General features: G+C 45.1%; 1 protein-coding gene across 1 annotated transcript in view; it reads left to right on the top strand.

Moving 5' to 3' along the window:
- LOC139583297 (reversion-inducing cysteine-rich protein with Kazal motifs-like) overlaps positions 1 to 18391 on the top strand; it is a 110644-nt gene that overhangs the window by 56523 nt on the left and 35730 nt on the right. The window contains exons 7-10 of the mRNA XM_071414207.1: positions 4760 to 4793; positions 5804 to 6001; positions 7649 to 7913; positions 11799 to 11972. Coding sequence (XP_071270308.1) covers positions 4760 to 4793; positions 5804 to 6001; positions 7649 to 7913; positions 11799 to 11972 — 671 coding nt within the window. The remainder of the gene's footprint in view (positions 1 to 4759; positions 4794 to 5803; positions 6002 to 7648; positions 7914 to 11798; positions 11973 to 18391) is intronic.

Below are 18391 nucleotides of genomic sequence, written 5' to 3'. Positions count from 1 at the left end.
TCTGGACGGTAAAGGACCCTGGGCAGAGCCAGAGGAGTGTCGCCGCCCCAAAGCGGAGCTGGAGGCAGCAAAAGCGGAGAGGCGGCATTATGAGGCGCTAGCAAGGCAGAGCGGCTGGAAGCCCGAGAGGCTCACCCAAAAATTTCTTGGGGGGGAGCCTAAAGGGGAGTGTGGCGAAGTCAGGTAGGGGACCTGCGCCAACTTCCCGGGCTTACCGTGGAGAGCGAGAGTACGGGCAGACACCGTGTTGTGCGGAAGAGCGCACGGAGTCTCCTGTACGTGTGCTTAGCCCGGTACGGTACATTCCAGCTCCACGTATCGGCCGGGCTAGATTGGGCATTGAGCCAGGTGCCATGAAGCCGGCTCAACGCGTCTGGTCTCCAGTGCGTCTCCTCGGGCCGGCATACATGGCACCAGCCTTACGCATGGTGTCCCCGGTTCGCCAACACAGCCCAGTGCGGTTTATTCCACCTCCCCGCACTGGTCGGGCTACGGGGAGCATTAAATCAGGTAAGGTTGGGCAGGCTCGGTGCTTAAGAGCTCCTGTACGCCTTCACGGTCCGGTATATCCGGCGCCACCTTCCCGCCCCAGCCCAGTACCACCAGTGCCTACACCACGCACCAGGCTTCCTGTGTGTCTCCAGAACTCTGTTCCTCCTCCACGCACTCTCCCTATGGTGCGTGTCTCCAGCCCAGTACCTCCAGTGCCGGTACCACGCACCAGGCCTACTGTGCGCCTCAGCAGGTCAGAGTCGGCCGTCTGTCCAACGCCGCCTGCACTGCCCGCCTGCCCAGCGCCGTCTGCACTGCCCGCCTGCCCAGCGCCGTCTGAGCTGCCTGCCTGCCCAGCGCCGTCTGAGCTGCCTGCCTGCCCAGCGCCGTCTGAGCTGCCTGCCTGCCCAGCGCCATCTGAGCCGTCCGTCTGCCCAGCGCCATCTGAGCCATCCGTCTGCCCAGCGCCATCTGAGCCGCCCGTCTGTCCCGAGCCGTCAGAGCCGCCCGTCTGTCCCGAGCCGTCAGAGCCGCCCGTCTGTCCCGAGCCGCTAGAGCCGTACGTCAGTCAGGAGCCGCCAGAACCGCCAGCCAGTCAGGAGCCGCCAGAGCCGCCAGCCAGTCAGGAGCCGCCAGAGCCGCCAGCCAGTCAGGAGCTGCCAGAGCCGCCAGCCAGTCAGGAGCTGCCAGAGCCGCCCGCCAGTCAGGAGCTGCCAGAGCCGCCCGCCAGTCAGGAGCTGCCAGAGCCGCCCGCCAGTCAGGAGCTGCCAGAGCCGCCCACTAGTCAGGAGCTGCCAGAGCCGCCCGCCAGTCAGGAGCTGCCAGAGCCGCCCGCCATGAGCTGCCCTCCAGTCATGAGCTGCCCTCCAGTCATGAGCTGCCCTCCAGTCATGAGCTGCCCTCCAGTCATGAGCTGCCCTTCAGCCCGGAGCTGCCCCTCAGCCCGGAGCTGCCCCTCAGCCCGGAGCTGCCATTAGTCCGGAGCTGCCCTTCAGTCCAGAGCTGCCTCTCTGTCCGGAGCTGCCTTTCAGTCCGGAGCTGCCCCTCTGTCCTGAGCTACCTCTCTGTCCTGAGCTACCTCTCTGTCCTGAGCTGTCTCCTCAATCTAGTGGGGATCTTGGTGAAGATTCCAAGGTCGGGGGCGAGGGTCGCCACTCAAAGGACGCTAAGGAGGGGGACAAAGACAATGGTGGAGTGGTGGCCTCGTCCTGCGCCGGAGCCGCCACCGCGGACAGATGCCCACCCAGACCTTCCCCTTGAGTTTTAGGGGGTGCGTTCGGAGTCCGCACCTCAGGAGGGGGGTACTGTCACGTTCTGACCAATGTTCTTGTGTGTTTTGCTTGTTTTAGTGTTGGTCAGGACGTGAGCTGGGTGGGCATTCTATGTTGTGTGTCTAGTTTGTCTGTTTCTGTGTTCGGCCTAATATGGTTCTCAATCAGAGGCAGCTGTCAATCGTTGTCCCTGATTGGGAATCATATATAGGTGGCTTGTTTTGTGTTGGGGATTTGTGGGTGGTTGTTTCCTGTCTCTGTGTTTTCTCTGCAACAGATAGGGCTGTTTCGGTTTGCCACATTTGTTATTTTGTAGTTTTGTAAGTGTTCACAGTTTCGTCTTGTTTATTAAAAACATGTTGAACACGAGTTACGCTGCGTCTTGGTCCGATCCCTGCTACACCTCCTCTTCAGACGAAGAGGAGGAAGGCTGCCATTACAATAAGGCTGTTCACTATTGGCATATCTATGTATTATTGTCATCAAAATGTTAGCTGTTAAAATCAGATCCAACAATAATATCAAGGGGCTAGAAATTCAGGGCATAAAACAAAGGTGTCATTATACGCTGATGATTCATGTTTCCTTTTAAATCCACAAATTTGGATCCATCCACAGCCTCATAGAGGATCTAGATACTTTTAGAATTAGAATCCTCCACAGCCTCATAGAGGATCTAGATACCTGTTCTAACCTCTCTGGATTAAAACCAAATGATGATAAGTGTATTATGTTATGCATTGGATCACAAAAAAATACAACCTTTACATTACCGTGTAGTTTGGTCTGACGGGGATGTGGACATACTCGGTGTACATATCCTGAAAGAAAGAAATTATCTCACTCCAATACATTTTTATAGGAAGTTAGCAAAAATAGATAAGATCTTGCTACCATGGAAAGGAAAATACCTGTATTTTTGTGGAAAAATCACTCTGATTAATTCTTTAGTCATATCCCAGTTACCCTGATTAACTCTTTAGTCATATCCCAGTTTACCCTGATTAACTCTTTAGTCATATCCCAGTTTACCCTGATTAACTCTTTAGTCATATCCCAGTTTACCCTGATTAACTCTTTAGTCATATCCCAGTTTACCCTGATTAACTCTTTAGTCATATCCCAGTTTACCCTGATTAACTCTTTAGTCATATCCCAGTTTACCCTGATTAACTCTTTAGTCATATCCCAGTTTACCTATTTGCTTATGGTGTTGCCTACACCTAGCAACCTGTTTTTTAAATTATATGGGCAAAAAATATTCCATTTAATTTGGAACGGCAAGCCAGACAAAATTAAAAGGGCCTATTTATATAATGAATATGAATTCGGAGGACAGAAATGATTAAATATTAAAGCATTGGACGTCTCACTAAAGGCATCAGTCAGACAAAAGTTCAACTTAAATCCGAACTGGTCCTCTAGCAAATTAGGAAGAATGTCCCACTCCATGTTCACGAATGGCCTTTCCCTTTATTCTCCCTTTCAGTTATTTGAAAATGAAAAAATCTAAAAAATATCGCTATTTTTAAAACAAGCCATAGAAAGTTGGTTGCAATTTCAGTTTAATCCACCAGAAAAGACAGAACAAATAATACAACAAATATTGTGGTTAAAGTCAAATATACTAATTGATATAAAACCATTATTTTTTGATAAATTGTTTATAAAAGGTAAAATCTTTGTAAATGATATCATAAATAGGACTAGTGAAGTTATATCATACATTCAGCTAACAAACACATATAGAAATGTCTGCTCTACACAAAATTACAACCAACTAATTGCAGCATTACTGCACAAATGGAAGAGGCAAGTAGGGACGACCAGGGATGTTCTCTGCTTTCACTGGACATCTTCATAGGTTTAGAAAACTATCATAAATAAACATCAGAACGCAGAAGCGTTAATTATCATCTGTTAAATCCACTTCAATCAGTGTAGATGAAGGGGAGGAGACAGGTTAAAAAATTATTTATAAACCTTGAGACAATTGAGACATAGATTGTGTATGTGTGCCATTCAGAGGGTGAATAAGCAAAACACATTTAAGTGGCTTTGAACTGGGTATGGTAGTAGGTGCCAGGCACACCGGTTTGAGTCAAGAACTACAACGTTGCTGGGTTTTTTTTCAACAGTTTCCCATGTGTATCAAGTATGGTCGACCACCCAAAAGACATCCAGCCATCTTGACACAACTGTGGGAAGCATTAGAGTCAACATGGGCCAGCATCCCTGTGGAACGCTTTCGACCCCTTGTAGAGTCCATGCCCCAACGAATTGAGGCTGTTCTGAGGGCAAAAAAAGGTGTTCCTAATGTTTACATGTATATGGCTCTGGCTTACCTTAGCTATTAGTGTAGCATAGCTTAGCTATTAGCGTAGAATAGCATAGCAATTAGCTTAGCCTAGCGTAGCCTAGCGACGTGCTAGCAGAGGACTCCTTTCATCTGTCTTGCCTCCTCGTTCCAAACAAACAAAAAACAAAGCGGCGGGCTTAATGTTTAGTTTGGACCACGACCAAACTCCCCTCCCCAGCTTTAATAAGGCACTGGCCTCTTTCATCTTGCCCTTTCATGAATCGTTGCTGCAGGAGCCAAAGCACGCAGCAGCACTGGCCTTTATGGTCTTTAATGGTTTTGATGGAAAGAAGACGTGAGTTTTCTGATGCAGGTGTTAACTGTACTGAGGACAGGACAGTGAGTTTTCTGATAGAGGTGTTAACTGTACTGAGGACAGGACAGTGAGTTTTCTGATGCAGGTTTAACTGTACTGAGGACAGGACAGTGGATGAGGTCTCCATAGAGAGAAAAGAGGAACGGGTTCAGAATATTTCAGATAGAAATGTCATGAATAGAGCTGACTCAATAATGGTTGTTCAACAATGGGTGTTCAATAATGGGTGCTCAATAATGGGTGTTCAATAATGGGTGTTCAATAATGGTTGTTGAATAATGGTATGTTAGATCACAAAATTGTTTTTCTTGTCTTTTACAGAAACCACTGCACAGCTGTATCACCAAAAATGAGAGTAAGTTTCCAACATTCTCTACAACAAGATGCTAACCCAAGTGCACCAATCAGAGTGTGACATGGCTCAGTTGGTACAGCATGGCGCTTGCAACGCCAGTGTTGTGGGTTCGATTCCCACGGTGGACCAGTATGAAAAAGTATGGAAATGTGTGTATTCAGGACTGTAAGTTGCTCTGGATAAGAGCATCTGCTAAATTACAAAAAAAATTCTATGTAAAATGAATAAACATGAAATCAGCACTGCTTTATGAGCCACGTTTACGTGCCTTTGGTCCGAAAATTATTTATCAAATCAAATCAAATTGTATTTGTCACATACACATGGTTAGCAGATGCGAGTGTAGCGAAATGCTTGTGCTTCTAGTTCCGACAATGCAGTAATAACCAACAAGTAATCTAACCTAACAATTCCACAACTACTACCTTATACACACAAGTGTAAAGGGATAAAGAATATGTACATAAAGATATATGAATGAGTGATGGTACAGAACGGCATAGGCAAGATGCAGTAGATGGTATAGAGTACAGTATATACATATGAGATGAGTAATGTAGGGTTTGTAAACATAAAGTGGCATAATCAGTCAGTCAGCCGAGGAATCCCTTATTTGTATTAGGAGATACAACGCATTGGTGTGAAACTGCCCTGCAGACACACCTTTGGGCCGATTTTGAGGATGTAAGGTCCTGCACTTCCTGAAGTCTAGCAACTGGAGATCACCTCCAATGTTCACCATGCATATTTAATCAGACTATTCTCTAGGAAATCCTGGAAGTCTACTGTATTGTATTCTAATTAACTCCTCATGTTTGAATGTTGATCATGTTTGCAATGTCTGTCATCTATTTTATGAAGCTAAAGGCTACTTCAAGACAAAAATAGTCTAAATAGCCTTAATGATATTTACAATTCCATTGAAGTGAATGGAAAGCATATTGTAACTGTGTGTGTGTTTGTGTGTTGTGTGTGTGTGTGTGTGTGTGTGTGTGTGTGTGCTGTGTCAGTGGGCTCGGTGTGCTGCGGCTATGCAGGGAGACACACCAACTGCAGAGAGTACTGCCAGGCCATCTTCCGGACAGACTCCTCCCCCACCGTCTCGCAAATCAAGGCTGTCAAGGAATACTGCCAGAGCATCAGCCCCGAGCTCATTGGCTGTGTGGGCAACTACACCAAGTCCTACCCAATCAGGAGCCCAATAGACAGTGAGTATATCTAATACTGACCTATCAGCAGCCCCATATCCAGTGTGTATCTTGTTTCTGTGTTGCATTCCTCCAATCACTGGCTATGACTTGGTACAGTGCATTCGGAAAGTATTCAAAACCCTTGACTCCACATTTTGTTACGTTACAGCCTTATTCTTAAATGGATTTAAAAAAATGTCCTCATCAACGTACACACAATATCCCATTATGACAAAGCAAAAACATATATTTAGAGATTTTTGCAAATGTATTAAAAATACTAAATGAAATATCACATTTACGTAAGTATTCAAACCCTTTACTCAATACTTTGTTGAAGCACCTTTGGCAGCGATTACAGCCTCTTGGGTATGACGCTACAAGCTTGGCACACCTGTATTTGGGGAGTTTCTCCCATTCTTCTCTGCATATCCTCTCAATCTCTGTCAGGCTGGATGGGGAGCGTCGCAGCACAGCTATTATCAGGTCTCTCCAGAGATGTTAGATCGGGTTCAAGTCCGGGTTCTGGCTGGGCCAATTCAAGGACATTCAGAAACTTGTCCCGAAGCCACTCCTGCGTTGTCTTGGCTGTGTGCTTAGGGTGATTTCCTGTTGGAAGGTGAACCTTCGCCCCAGTCTGAGGTCCTGAGCACTCTGCAGCAGGTTTTCATAAGGATCTCTCTGTACTTTGCTCTGTTGATTTTTCCCTCGATCCTGACTAGTCTCCCAGTCCCTGACACTGAGTCCCACAGCATGATGCTGCCAACAACATGCTTCACCGAAGGGATGGTACCAGGTTTCCTCCAGACTAGTCACTTGGCATTCAGGCCAAAGAGTTCAATCTTGGTTTCATCAGACCAGAGAATATTGTTTCTCATGGTCTGAGTCCTTTAGGTGCCTTTTGGCAAACTCCATGCAGGCTGTCATGTGCCTTTTACTGAAGAGTGGCTTCCGTCTGGCCACTTTACTGAAAAACTACATTGTCGTATTCGGTGCAAATAATATTTGATTTTATTTACCATAAAGGCCTGATTGGTGGAGTGCTGCAGAGATTGTTGTCCTTCTGGAAGGTTCTCCCATCTCCACAGAGGAACTCTGCAGCTCTGTCAGAGTGACCATCGGGTTCTTGGTCACTTCCCTGACCAAAGCCCTTCTTCCCTGATGACTTAGTTTGGCCTGGCAGCCAGCTCTAGGAAGACATTTTTTGGTACCCTTCCCCAGATCTGTCCCTCGACACAATCCTGTCTCGGAGCTCTACGGATAATTCCTTCAACCTCATGGCTTGGTTTTTGCTCTGACATGCACTGTCAACTGTGGGACCTTATATAGTTGTGTCCCATTCCAAATCATGTCCAATCAATTGAAATTACTACAGGTGGGCTCCAATCAAGTTGTAGAAACATCTCAAGGATAATCAATGGAAACAGGATGCACCTGAGCTCAATTCTGAGTCTCATAGCAAAGGGTCTGAATACTTATGTAGATAAGGTATTTCTGTTTTTTATTTTTAATACATTTGCAAAAAAATTCTTACAACCTGTTTTTCCTTTGTCATAATGGGGCATTGTGTGTAGATCGATGAGGAAATATGTAATTTAATCAATTTTAGAATAAGGCTGTAATCTAACAAAGTGTGGAAAAGTCAATATCTGTCTGTCCGTCCAGGCCTGTACTGCTGCGACCGGGCCGATGAGCTCCACTGCCAGGTGGCGTGCCGGCGTATCCTGCGCACCATGACGACGGAGCACGAGATTATGGAGGGCCTGATCGATGAGTGTGGCAGCCAGCCACTGCCCCAGGACCCTCTGTGGCAGTGCTTCCTTGGCAGCGCCCACCCCCCCACCAAGAGCGAGATGGAGACCTCACCTACTGCCAAGATGGACGGCGCCAAGCTGCACTGCTGCTACAAAGCCAATACCTCACTGTGCCGGTTAGTTGTACTCTGATGAGATGCTTGTAGTGATTACAATGGCTTACAGCTAGCGGTAACACTCCCAGCCCGTCACATACTGTTCCCCACCGGAGACCAGGGTTCAATCCCTGCGTCCACCATTCCTATATTGTCCTACTTTCCTGTCCCCCTCTCTGTTTCCAACTGTCTGAGTAAAGTGTAAAAGGTAACTCCCGAGTGGCGCAGCAGTCTAAGGCACTGGATCACAGTGCTTGAGGCGTCACTACACACCCGGGTTCGATCCGGGAGAACCATGGGGCGGTGCACGGTGTCTCCGGGTTAAGCGAGCAGTGTGTCTTGGCGGGGTCGTGTTTTGGAGGACGCATGGCTCTCGACCTTCGCTTCTCCCGAGTCCGTAGGGGAGTTGCAGCGATGGGACAAGACTGTAACTACCAATTGGGGAGAAGAAATGGGTGAAAGTAAAAAAATATGTATATATTCTAACCCCTCCCACCCCCAACATTTTTTCCCCCATACTTACTGTAGATAGATACATTACATTACCAGATGTATGTGGACACCTGCTTGTCGAACATCTCATTCCACAATCATGTGAATAAATATGGAGTTGGTCCCCTTTTGCTGCTATAACAGCCTCCATGCTTTGGGAAGGCTTTCCACTAGATGTTGGAACACTGCTGCAGGACTTGCTTCCATTCAGCCACATAGTGAGGTCGGGCACTGATGTTGGGCGATTAGGCCTGGCTCGCAGTCGGCGTTCCAATTCATCTCAAAGGTGTTCGATGGGGTTGAGGTCAGGGCTCCGTGCAGGCCAGTCAAGTTCTTCCACACCAATCTCGACAAACCATTTCTGTATGGACCTCGCTTTGTGCACGGGTGAATTGTCATGCTGAAACAGGAAAGGGCCTTCCCCAAACTTTTCCAACAAAGTTGGAAGCACAGAATCCTCTAGAATGTCATTGCTGTAGTGTTAAGATTTCCCTTCACTGGAACTAAGGGACCCAAACCATAAATAACATCCCCAGACCATTATTCCTCCTCCACCAAACTTTATAGTTGGTACTATGCATTGCGGCAGGTAGCGTTCTCCTGGCATCCGCCAAACCCAATGCTTGGAATTGCGCATGGTGAACTTAGGTTTGTGTACGGCCATGGAAACTAATTTCTTGAAGCTCCCGACGAACAGTTCTTGTGCTGACGTTGCTTCCAGATGCAGTTTGGAACTCGATAGTGAGTGATGCAACTGAGGACACACGATTTGTACACGCTTCAGCACTCGGCAGTCCCGTTCTGTGAGCTTTTGTGGCCTACCACTTTGCGGCCGTTGTTGCTCTTATAAGTTTCCACTTCACAATAACATCACTTACAGTTGACTGGGGCAGCTCTAGCAGGGCAGAAATTTGACGAACTGACTTGTTGGAAAGGTCGCATCCTATGACGGTGCCACGTTGAATATCACTGAGCTCTTCAGGAAGGCCATTCTACTGCCAATGTTTCCTATGGAGATTGCATGGCTGTGTGCTCTATTTTATATACCTGTCAGCAACTGGTGTGCCTGAAATAGCCATATCCACTAATTTGAAGGGGTGTCCACATACTGTTGTATATATAATGAAGATACAGTGGGGAGAACAAGTATTTGATACACTGCCGATTTTGCAGGTTTTCCTACTTACAAAGCATGTAGAGGTCTGTAATTTTTATCATAGGTACACTTCAACTATGAGAGACGGAATCTAAAACAAAAATCCAGAAAATCACATTGTATGATTTTTAAATAATTAATTTGCATTTTATTGCATGACATAAGTATTTGATCACCTACCAACCAGTAAGAATTCCGGCTCTCACAGACCTGTTAGTTTTTCTTTAAGAAGCCCTCCTGTTCTCCACTCATTACCTGTATTAACTGCACCTGTTTGAACTCGTTACCTGTATAAAAGACACCTGTCCACACACAATCAAACAGATTCCAACCTCTCCACAATGGCCAAGACCAGAGAGCTGTGTAAGGACATCAGGGATAAAATTGTAGACCTGCACAAGGCTGGGATGGGCTACAGGACAATAGGCAAGCAGCTTGGTGAGAAGGAAACAACTGTTGGCGCAATTATTAGAAAATGGAAGAAGTTCAAGATGACGGTCAATCACCCTCGGTCTGGGGCTCCATGCAAGATTTCACCTCGTGGGGCATCAATGATCATGAGGAAGGTGAGGGATCAGCCCAGAACTACACGGCAGGACCTGGTCAATGACCTGAAGAGAGCTGGGACCACAGTCTCAAAGAAAACCATTAGTAACACACTACGCCGTCATGGATTAAAATCCTGCAGCGCACGCAAGGTCCCCCTGCTTAAGCCAGTGCATGTCCAGGCCCGTCTGAAGTTTGCCAATGACCATCTGGATGATCCAGAGGAGGAATGGGAGAAGGTCATGTGGTCTGATGAGACAAAAATAGAGCTTTTTGGTCTAAACTCCACTCGCCGTGTTTGGAGGAAGAAGAAGTATGAGTACAACCCCAAGAACACCATCCCAACCGTGAAGCATGGAGGTGGAAACATCATTCTTTGGGGATGCTTTTCTGCAAAGGGGACAGGACGACTGCACCGTATTGAGGGGAGGATGGATGGGGCCATGTATCGCGAGATCTTGGCCAACAACCTCCTTCCCTCAGTAAGAGCATTGAAGATGGGTCGTGGCTGGGTCTTCCAGCATGACAACGACACGAAGCACACAGCCATGGCAACTAAGGAGTGGCTCCGTAAGAAGCATCTCAAGGTCCTGGAGTGGCCTAGCCAGTCTCCAGACCTGAACCCAATAGAAAATCTTTGGAAGGAGCTGAAAGTCCGTATTGCCCAGCGACAGCCCCGAAACCTGAAGGATCTGGAGAAGATCTGTAGGGAGGAGTGGGCCAAAATCCCTGCTGCAGTGTGTGCAAACCTAGTCAAGAACTACAGGAAACGTATGATCTCTGTAATTGCAAACAAAGGTATCTGTACCAAATATTAAGTTCTGCTTTTCTGATGTATCAAATACTTATGTCATGCAATAAAATGCAAATTAATTACTTAAAAATCATACAATGTGATTTTCTGGATTTTCGTTTTAGATTCCGTCTCTCATAGTTGAAGTGTACCTATGATAAAAATTACAGACCTCTACATGCTTTGTAAGTAGGAAAACCTGCAAAATCGGCAGTGTATCAAATACTTGTTCTCCCCACTGTATAATTGATTACAGTATACAGTATAGTGGAGATGGGGTCTTCCATGGTATGGAGGTAACTCATAGGGTTGGTTTCCAGGACACCTGATCAAAATACATAGAAAGTCTCTGAACATTTTATTTTTTATTTTTTTTAAATTACTTTTTCTCCCCAATTTCATGGTATCGGTCTTGTCTCATTGCTGTATCTCCCGAACGGACTCGGGAGAGGCGAAGGTCGAGAGCCGTTCGTCCTCCAAAACAACCCAACCTAGCCGCACCGCTTCTTGACACAATGCCCACTTAACCTGGATGTGTCAGAGGAAACACCGTACACCTGGCGACCGTGTCAGTGTGCACTTCTCCTGGCCCACCACAGTAGTCACTAGTGCGCGATGGGACAAGAACATCCCTGCCGGGCCAAAGCCTCCACTAACCCGGATGAAGATGGGCCAATTGTGCGCCGTCCCATGGGTCTCCCTCTGCTACAGAGCCTGGACTCGAACCCAGAATCTTAGACCACTGCGCCACTTGGGAGGCCGAGTTTATGTTTTTACATGCTTTTACATGCTTGTGTTGTCTGTCTGTATGTTTAACTCTGTTTGGTCATGAAGCCCTGAGAAGGACAACTTGCTGTGTAAACGTTGGTGTGCAGCTTTTCTTTTTTCTTTCAAAGTAACTCTGTTTCGTCCCCCACAGGGATATGTGTCAGGAGATCAGCACCAACTGGGGAACTCAAACGTGGCAGGAGTTTGACCAGATGTGTGAGTACAGCCCTGTGGAGAAACCCCTGGTCACCTGTCTGGCCGACGTCAGGGAACCCTGCCAGCTGGGCTGCAAGGACCTGGGCTACTGCACCAACTTCAACAACAGGTATGTTACTATACCTGTTAATATACCTTCTGCTCCAACTTCAACAACAGGTATGTTACTATACCTAGCTGCTATACCTGTTAATATACCTTCTGCACCAACTTCAACAACAGGTATGTTACTATACCTAATAATATACCTGTTAATATACCTTCTGTACCAACTTCAACAACAGGTATGTTACTATACCTAGCTGCTATACCTGTTAATATACCTTCTGCACCAACTTCAACAACAGGTATGTTACTATACCTAATAATATACCTGTTAATATACCTTCTGTACCAACTTCAACAACAGGTATGTTACTATACCTACTATCATGGGCGCACTTTGCTGTGTTTCAGGGTATTAAATTAGAGGTCGATCAATTATGATTTTTCAATGCAAATACCGATTATTGGAGGACCAAAAAAGCTGATACCGATTAATCGGCAGATTTCTTATTTATTTATTTATTTGTAATAAGGACAATTACAACAATACTGAATGAACACTTTTATTTTAACTTAATATAATACATCAATAAAATACATTTAGCCTCAAATAAATAATGAAACATGTTCATTTGGATTAAATAATGCAAAACAAAGTGTTGGAGAAGAAAGTAAAAGTTCAATATGTGCCATGTAAAAAAGCTAACGTTTAAGTTCCTTGCTCAGAACATGAGAACAAATGAAAGCTGGTGGATTCTTTTAACATGAGTCTTCAATATTCCCAGGTAAGAAGTTTTAGGTTGTATTTAGGAATTATAAGACTATTTCTCTCTATACCATTTGTATTTCATATACCTTTGACTATTGGATGTTCTTATAGGCACTTTAGTATTGCCAGTGTAACAGTATAGCTTCCGTCCCTCTCCTCGCCCCTACCTGGGCTCGAACCAGGAACACATCGACAACAGCCACCCTCGAAGCATCGTTACCCATCGCTCCACAAAAGCCGCGGCCCTTGCAGAGCAAGGGGAACAACTACTTCAAGGTCTCAGAGCGAGTTACGTCACCGATTGAAACGCTATTAGCGCGCACCCTGCTAACTAGCTAGCCATTTCACATCGGTTACACCAGCCTAATCTCGGGAGTTGATAGGCTTGAAGTCATAAACAGCTCAATGCTTGAAGCACAGGGAAGAGCTGCTGGCAAACGCACAAAAGTGCTGTTTGAATGAATGCTTACGAGCCTGCTACTGCCTACCAATGCTCAGTCAGACTGCTCTATCAAATATCAAATCATAGACTTAATTATAACATAATAACACACAGAAAGGCAAGAATGTTTATGGTTAGGTACATTCGTGCAACGATTGTGCTTTTTTCGCAAATGCGCTTTTGTTAAGTCATCCCACGTTTGGCGAAGTTGCTCTTCACACAGTTCGCAACGAGCCAGGCGGCCCAAACTGCTGCATACAGTGGGGAGAACAAGTATTTGATACACTGCCGATTTTGCAGGTTTTCCTACTTACAAAGCATGTAGAGGTCTGTAATTTTTATCATAGGTACACTTCAACTGTGAGAGACGGAATCTAAAACAAAAATCCAGAAAATCACATTGTATGATTTTTAAATAATTAATTTGCATTTTATTGCATGACATAAGTATTTGATCACCTACCAACCAGTAAGAATTCCGGCTCTCACAGACCTGTTAGTTTTTCTTTAAGAAGCCCTCCTGTTCTCCACTCATTACCTGTATTAACTGCACCTGTTTGAACTCGTTACCTGTATAAAAGACACCTGTCCACACACTCAATCAAACAGATTCCAACCTCTCCACAATGGCCAAGACCAGAGAGCTGTGTAAGGACATCAGGGATAAAATTGTAGACCTGCACAAGGCTGGGATGGGCTACAGGACAATAGGCAAGCAGCTTGGTGAGAAGGAAACAACTGTTGGCGCAATTATTAGAAAATGGAAGAAGTTCAAGATGACGGTCAATCACCCTCGGTCTGGGGCTCCATGCAAGATTTCACCTCGTGGGGCATCAATGATCATGAGGAAGGTGAGGGATCAGCCCAGAACTACACGGCAGGACCTGGTCAATGACCTGAAGAGAGCTGGGACCACAGTCTCAAAGAAAACCATTAGTAACACACTACGCCGTCATGGATTAAAATCCTGCAGCGCACGCAAGGTCCCCCTGCTTAAGCCAGTGCATGTCCAGGCCCGTCTGAAGTTTGCCAATGACCATCTGGATGATCCAGAGGAGGAATGGGAGAAGGTCATGTGGTCTGATGAGACAAAAATAGAGCTTTTTGGTCTAACTCCACTCGCCGTGTTTGGAGGAAGAAGAAGTATGAGTACAACCCCAAGAACACCATCCCAACCGTGAAGCATGGAGGTGGAAACATCATTCTTTGGGGATGCTTTTCTGCAAAGGGGACAGGACGACTGCACCGTATTGAGGGGAGGATGGATGGGGCCATGTATCGCGAGATCTTGGCCAACAACCTCCTTCCCTCAGTAAGAGCATTGAAGATGGGTCGTGGCTGGGTCTTCCAGCATGACAACGACACGAAGCACACAGCCATGGCAACTAAGGAGTGGCTCCGTAAGAAGCATCTCAAGGTCCTGGAGTGGCCTAGCCAGTCTCCAGACCTGAACCCAATAGAAAATCTTTGGAGGGAGCTGAAACTCCGTATTGCCCAGCGACAGCCCCGAAACCTGAAGGATCTGGAGAAGATCTGTAGGGAGGAGTGGGCCAAAATCCCTGCTGCAGTGTGTGCAAACCTAGTCAAGAACTACAGGAAACGTATGATCTCTGTAATTGCAAACAAAGGTTTCTGTACCAAATATTAAGTTCTGCTTTTCTGATGTATCAAATACTTATGTCATGCAATAAAATGCAAATTAATTACTTAAAAATCATACAATGTGATTTTCTGGATTTTTGTTTTAGATTCCGTCTCTCATAGTTGAAGTGTACCTATGATAAAAATTACAGACCTCTAGATGGTTTGTAAGTAGGAAAACCTGCAAAATCGGCAGTGTATCAAATACTTGTTCTCCCCACTGTATAGCCTGACTCTGTGGCACAGAGCGCAAGAGAAGTGACACAATTCCCCTAGTTAAAATAAATTCATGTTAGCAGGCAATATTAACTAAATATGCAGGTTTAAAAATATATACTTGTGTATTGATTTTAAGAAAGGTGTTGAGGTTTATGGTTAGGTACACATTGGTGCAACGACAGTGCTTTTTTCGCGAATACGCTTGTTAAATAACCGTTTGGTGACGTAGGCTATGATTCAATGATAAATTAACAGGCACAGCATCGATTATATGCAACGCAGGACAAGCTAGATAAACTAGTAATATCATCAACCATGTGTAGTTAACTAGTGATTATGTTAAGATTGATTGTTTTTATAAGATACGTTTAATGCTAGCTAGCACCTTACCTTGGCTCCTTGCTGCGCTCGCATAACAGGGAGTCAGCCTGCCACGCAGTCTCCTCGTGGAGTGCAATGTAATCAGCCGTGATTGGTGTCCAAAAATGCCGATTACCGATTTTTATGAAAACTTGAAACCGGCCCTAATTAATCTGCCATTCCGATTAATCGGTCGACCTCTAGTTTAAATTGAAATGGGCCCCAACTGCCCAAGGTGTCCCGCCACTGACTGTCACTGTACTATTTTACATTTTGATCATTTAGCAGACCCTTTTATCCAGAGGCTAGCAGACGCTCTTACCCAACATGTATTATTATCATTATATAATAACAATATATGTCAATATATGCAGGGACGGCAGGTAGTCTAGTGGTTAGAGCGTTGGACTAGTAACCGAAAAGTTGCAAGCTCAAATCCGCGAGCTTACAAGTTAAAAATATGTTGTTCTGAACAAGGCAGTTAACCCACTGTTCCTAGGCCGTCATTGAAAATAAGAATTTGTTCTTAACTGACTTGCCTAGTTAAAATAAAATAAAAATGATCTCATGCATACATTTTTGTATGTGATCCCTGAAGCAAATTAATCCACAGTTACTAGGTAACAACACAACCTTTGAATTGTTAGTTCTTAAAAACTGAACCACACAGGGGCACGCTGTACCAGACCTTGAATAGTTCTGGTACCTAATATACTGTACCGACAAACTCAATATACAAATATCACAACAATTGCGTACATCCAAAAAGGATCTGTAGTGCTCTGTTGCATTGCTGAACCTTTTTGTTACATATCCACGTTCAACACAACGAGCTGTACTGTATCAAAGATCCAAACCATACTGGGACATGGCAATGAGAGTGAGCTTGAAAAATAAAAATTACAGGTGGGTCTGAGTGAGTCATCTGGACAACCAGAGTGTAACTCACTAATGTCCTAACAGTTAACTGGCATCCTGCTGTTACATCCGTCGTTAGAATGAGGAGACCAAGGCGCAGCGTGGTAAGCATACATATTTCTTTATTTAGATGAACACCAAAACAACAACAAAAGATAAACGAACGTTCTGCAGGCTACCTAGTAACTGTGCAAAAACAAGATCCCACAAACTCAGGTGGAAAACAGATACGATAGACAGCTGCCTCTGATTGGGAACCATAACCTGCCAACAATGAAATAGACAAACTAGAATGCCCACCCAAATCACACCCTGACCTAACCAAATAGAGAAATAAAAAGGCTCTCTATGGTCAGGGCGTGACACCTGCAAACCCATGTCCTCTATCACTCCAAGCTGTGAGCCTGTATGACGCACCACAAGCTAGGCTAATATGATTTATTAGTTCTGGAGTGTCCCATGGAGGTCAGGGGAGAAGGGATACAGGCGTGGGTAGTGTAGGGAGGGAGGGAGTGAGTCCACCCCACCCTGCTCCCTAGCCCAGTGGTTAGTGGGTTACTGGCTTTCACGGCCCCTCCCTCGTGATCCATACATAACCCTATGGGTAACTCCCTCAAAACCCAAGCTGGAACCAACAGCCTCGTAACCATATTAAATATATTCTACAGTTAATTGTTTGAGCGTTGGTTGTGAAATTAAGTGTTTAGTCCCATGCTAGTGATCATGGCTGGATGGGGCCGGAGGAAACCAAGACCTCTGGGGTCTGTTCAGAGAGTCTGTTCAGAGAGTCTGTTCAGAGAGTCTGTTCACTAGTTGTTGATGATGACCTTGGTCTACACTCTTAGAAAAAATTCTTCCAAAAGGGGTTCTTCGGCCGTCCCAGTAGGAGAACCCTTTCTGGTTCCAGGTAGAACTAGGGCTGTGGCGGTCATGAAATTTTGTCAGGCGGTGATTGTCAAGCAAATAACTCCCGGTCTCACTGTAATTGACCATTAATTAACATAAACAGGTTTAGCATCTCCTGGCTTCCACACACACCCTACAAGCCACTAATTCAGACCTTTGGAACATCTACATTTTAAAAAGTCTAATAAATCCATGTAATATAGCCTACACCTTCACAATAAATCCATTATTTATTTTAGATAGGTCTATAAAAACATGATATGAAGAAAATGTAGTCTATTTCAGAATAACACAATAGCATACTCTGAGTTGTTCTTATGTTAGGTCCTGATCTGGCTATGCCATATGGCTGTGGGCTACACTCTTTTAGCAGACAGATTTGCTTAGAATTACGTGGCATTATTTTATAGTATTTTAAGGTAGTGCGCACACGCTCCTATTCTGTGTTGAGCAGTTAACAAAGAAACGGTACTCCTATATGCTTAATTTAGATGTATTTATGCAACTTTAGTTGTGATACAAACGTTGGGCTGTATGTTTAGATTTTTAATACATTCTAAGGCTGCATGATGAGACTTTAATGATGATTTGAAAAAAGTTGATTGAAAGGCATGAGCTCTGCTTTGTTTTTTTGCGCAGTCTGTACACACTTCATCAGTCTCTCATTCACAATTTGACAATGATAATTGATAATGCCTCGAATTTCCTGGTGGCATCCCCTTTCTGTGGCCGTAATGCCCCCTAAAAAAATCCATGCTTTTTCTAGCCAGTGACCGTTGTGCCCTTGGGCTGAATATAATCATTTTAATTCCCATCTCCATGCGTGCTGCGTGCTCCGAAGCACTTCTCACTCACATGGCTCTCCATCACGTGATCGGATCTTTCTCACAGGCTACAAGTGAAGACAGACACATCGGGGACGCAACTGCGCGCGTCCTTATCCAATTCCGAGGTGCATATTGAAGATATTGGAAGAACTGTCCACTTCACTTTTTATCAGCCATCAAGATGAGTAGGCCTAACAACAAAAGCACTAGTCTATGTCAATCTACTATACCCCATAATAGTAAAGTCGACCTATTCTGTGCGAGAAATTAATATTACAAACATAGTCTGGGACAATTGTGAGATGCGATAGATCCCAAATGAATACAACCACTAGCATCAAAAAACCTTTCTTATGCAATGAGACCGTCGCAACAGATCAGAACGTTTAGCTTGAAATGTT

This window comes from Salvelinus alpinus, chromosome 8 (assembly GCF_045679555.1).
Source record: "Salvelinus alpinus chromosome 8, SLU_Salpinus.1, whole genome shotgun sequence".
NCBI classification, from domain to species: Eukaryota; Metazoa; Chordata; class Actinopteri; order Salmoniformes; family Salmonidae; genus Salvelinus; species Salvelinus alpinus.
This window is presented reverse-complemented; position numbering and strand designations above follow the sequence as displayed.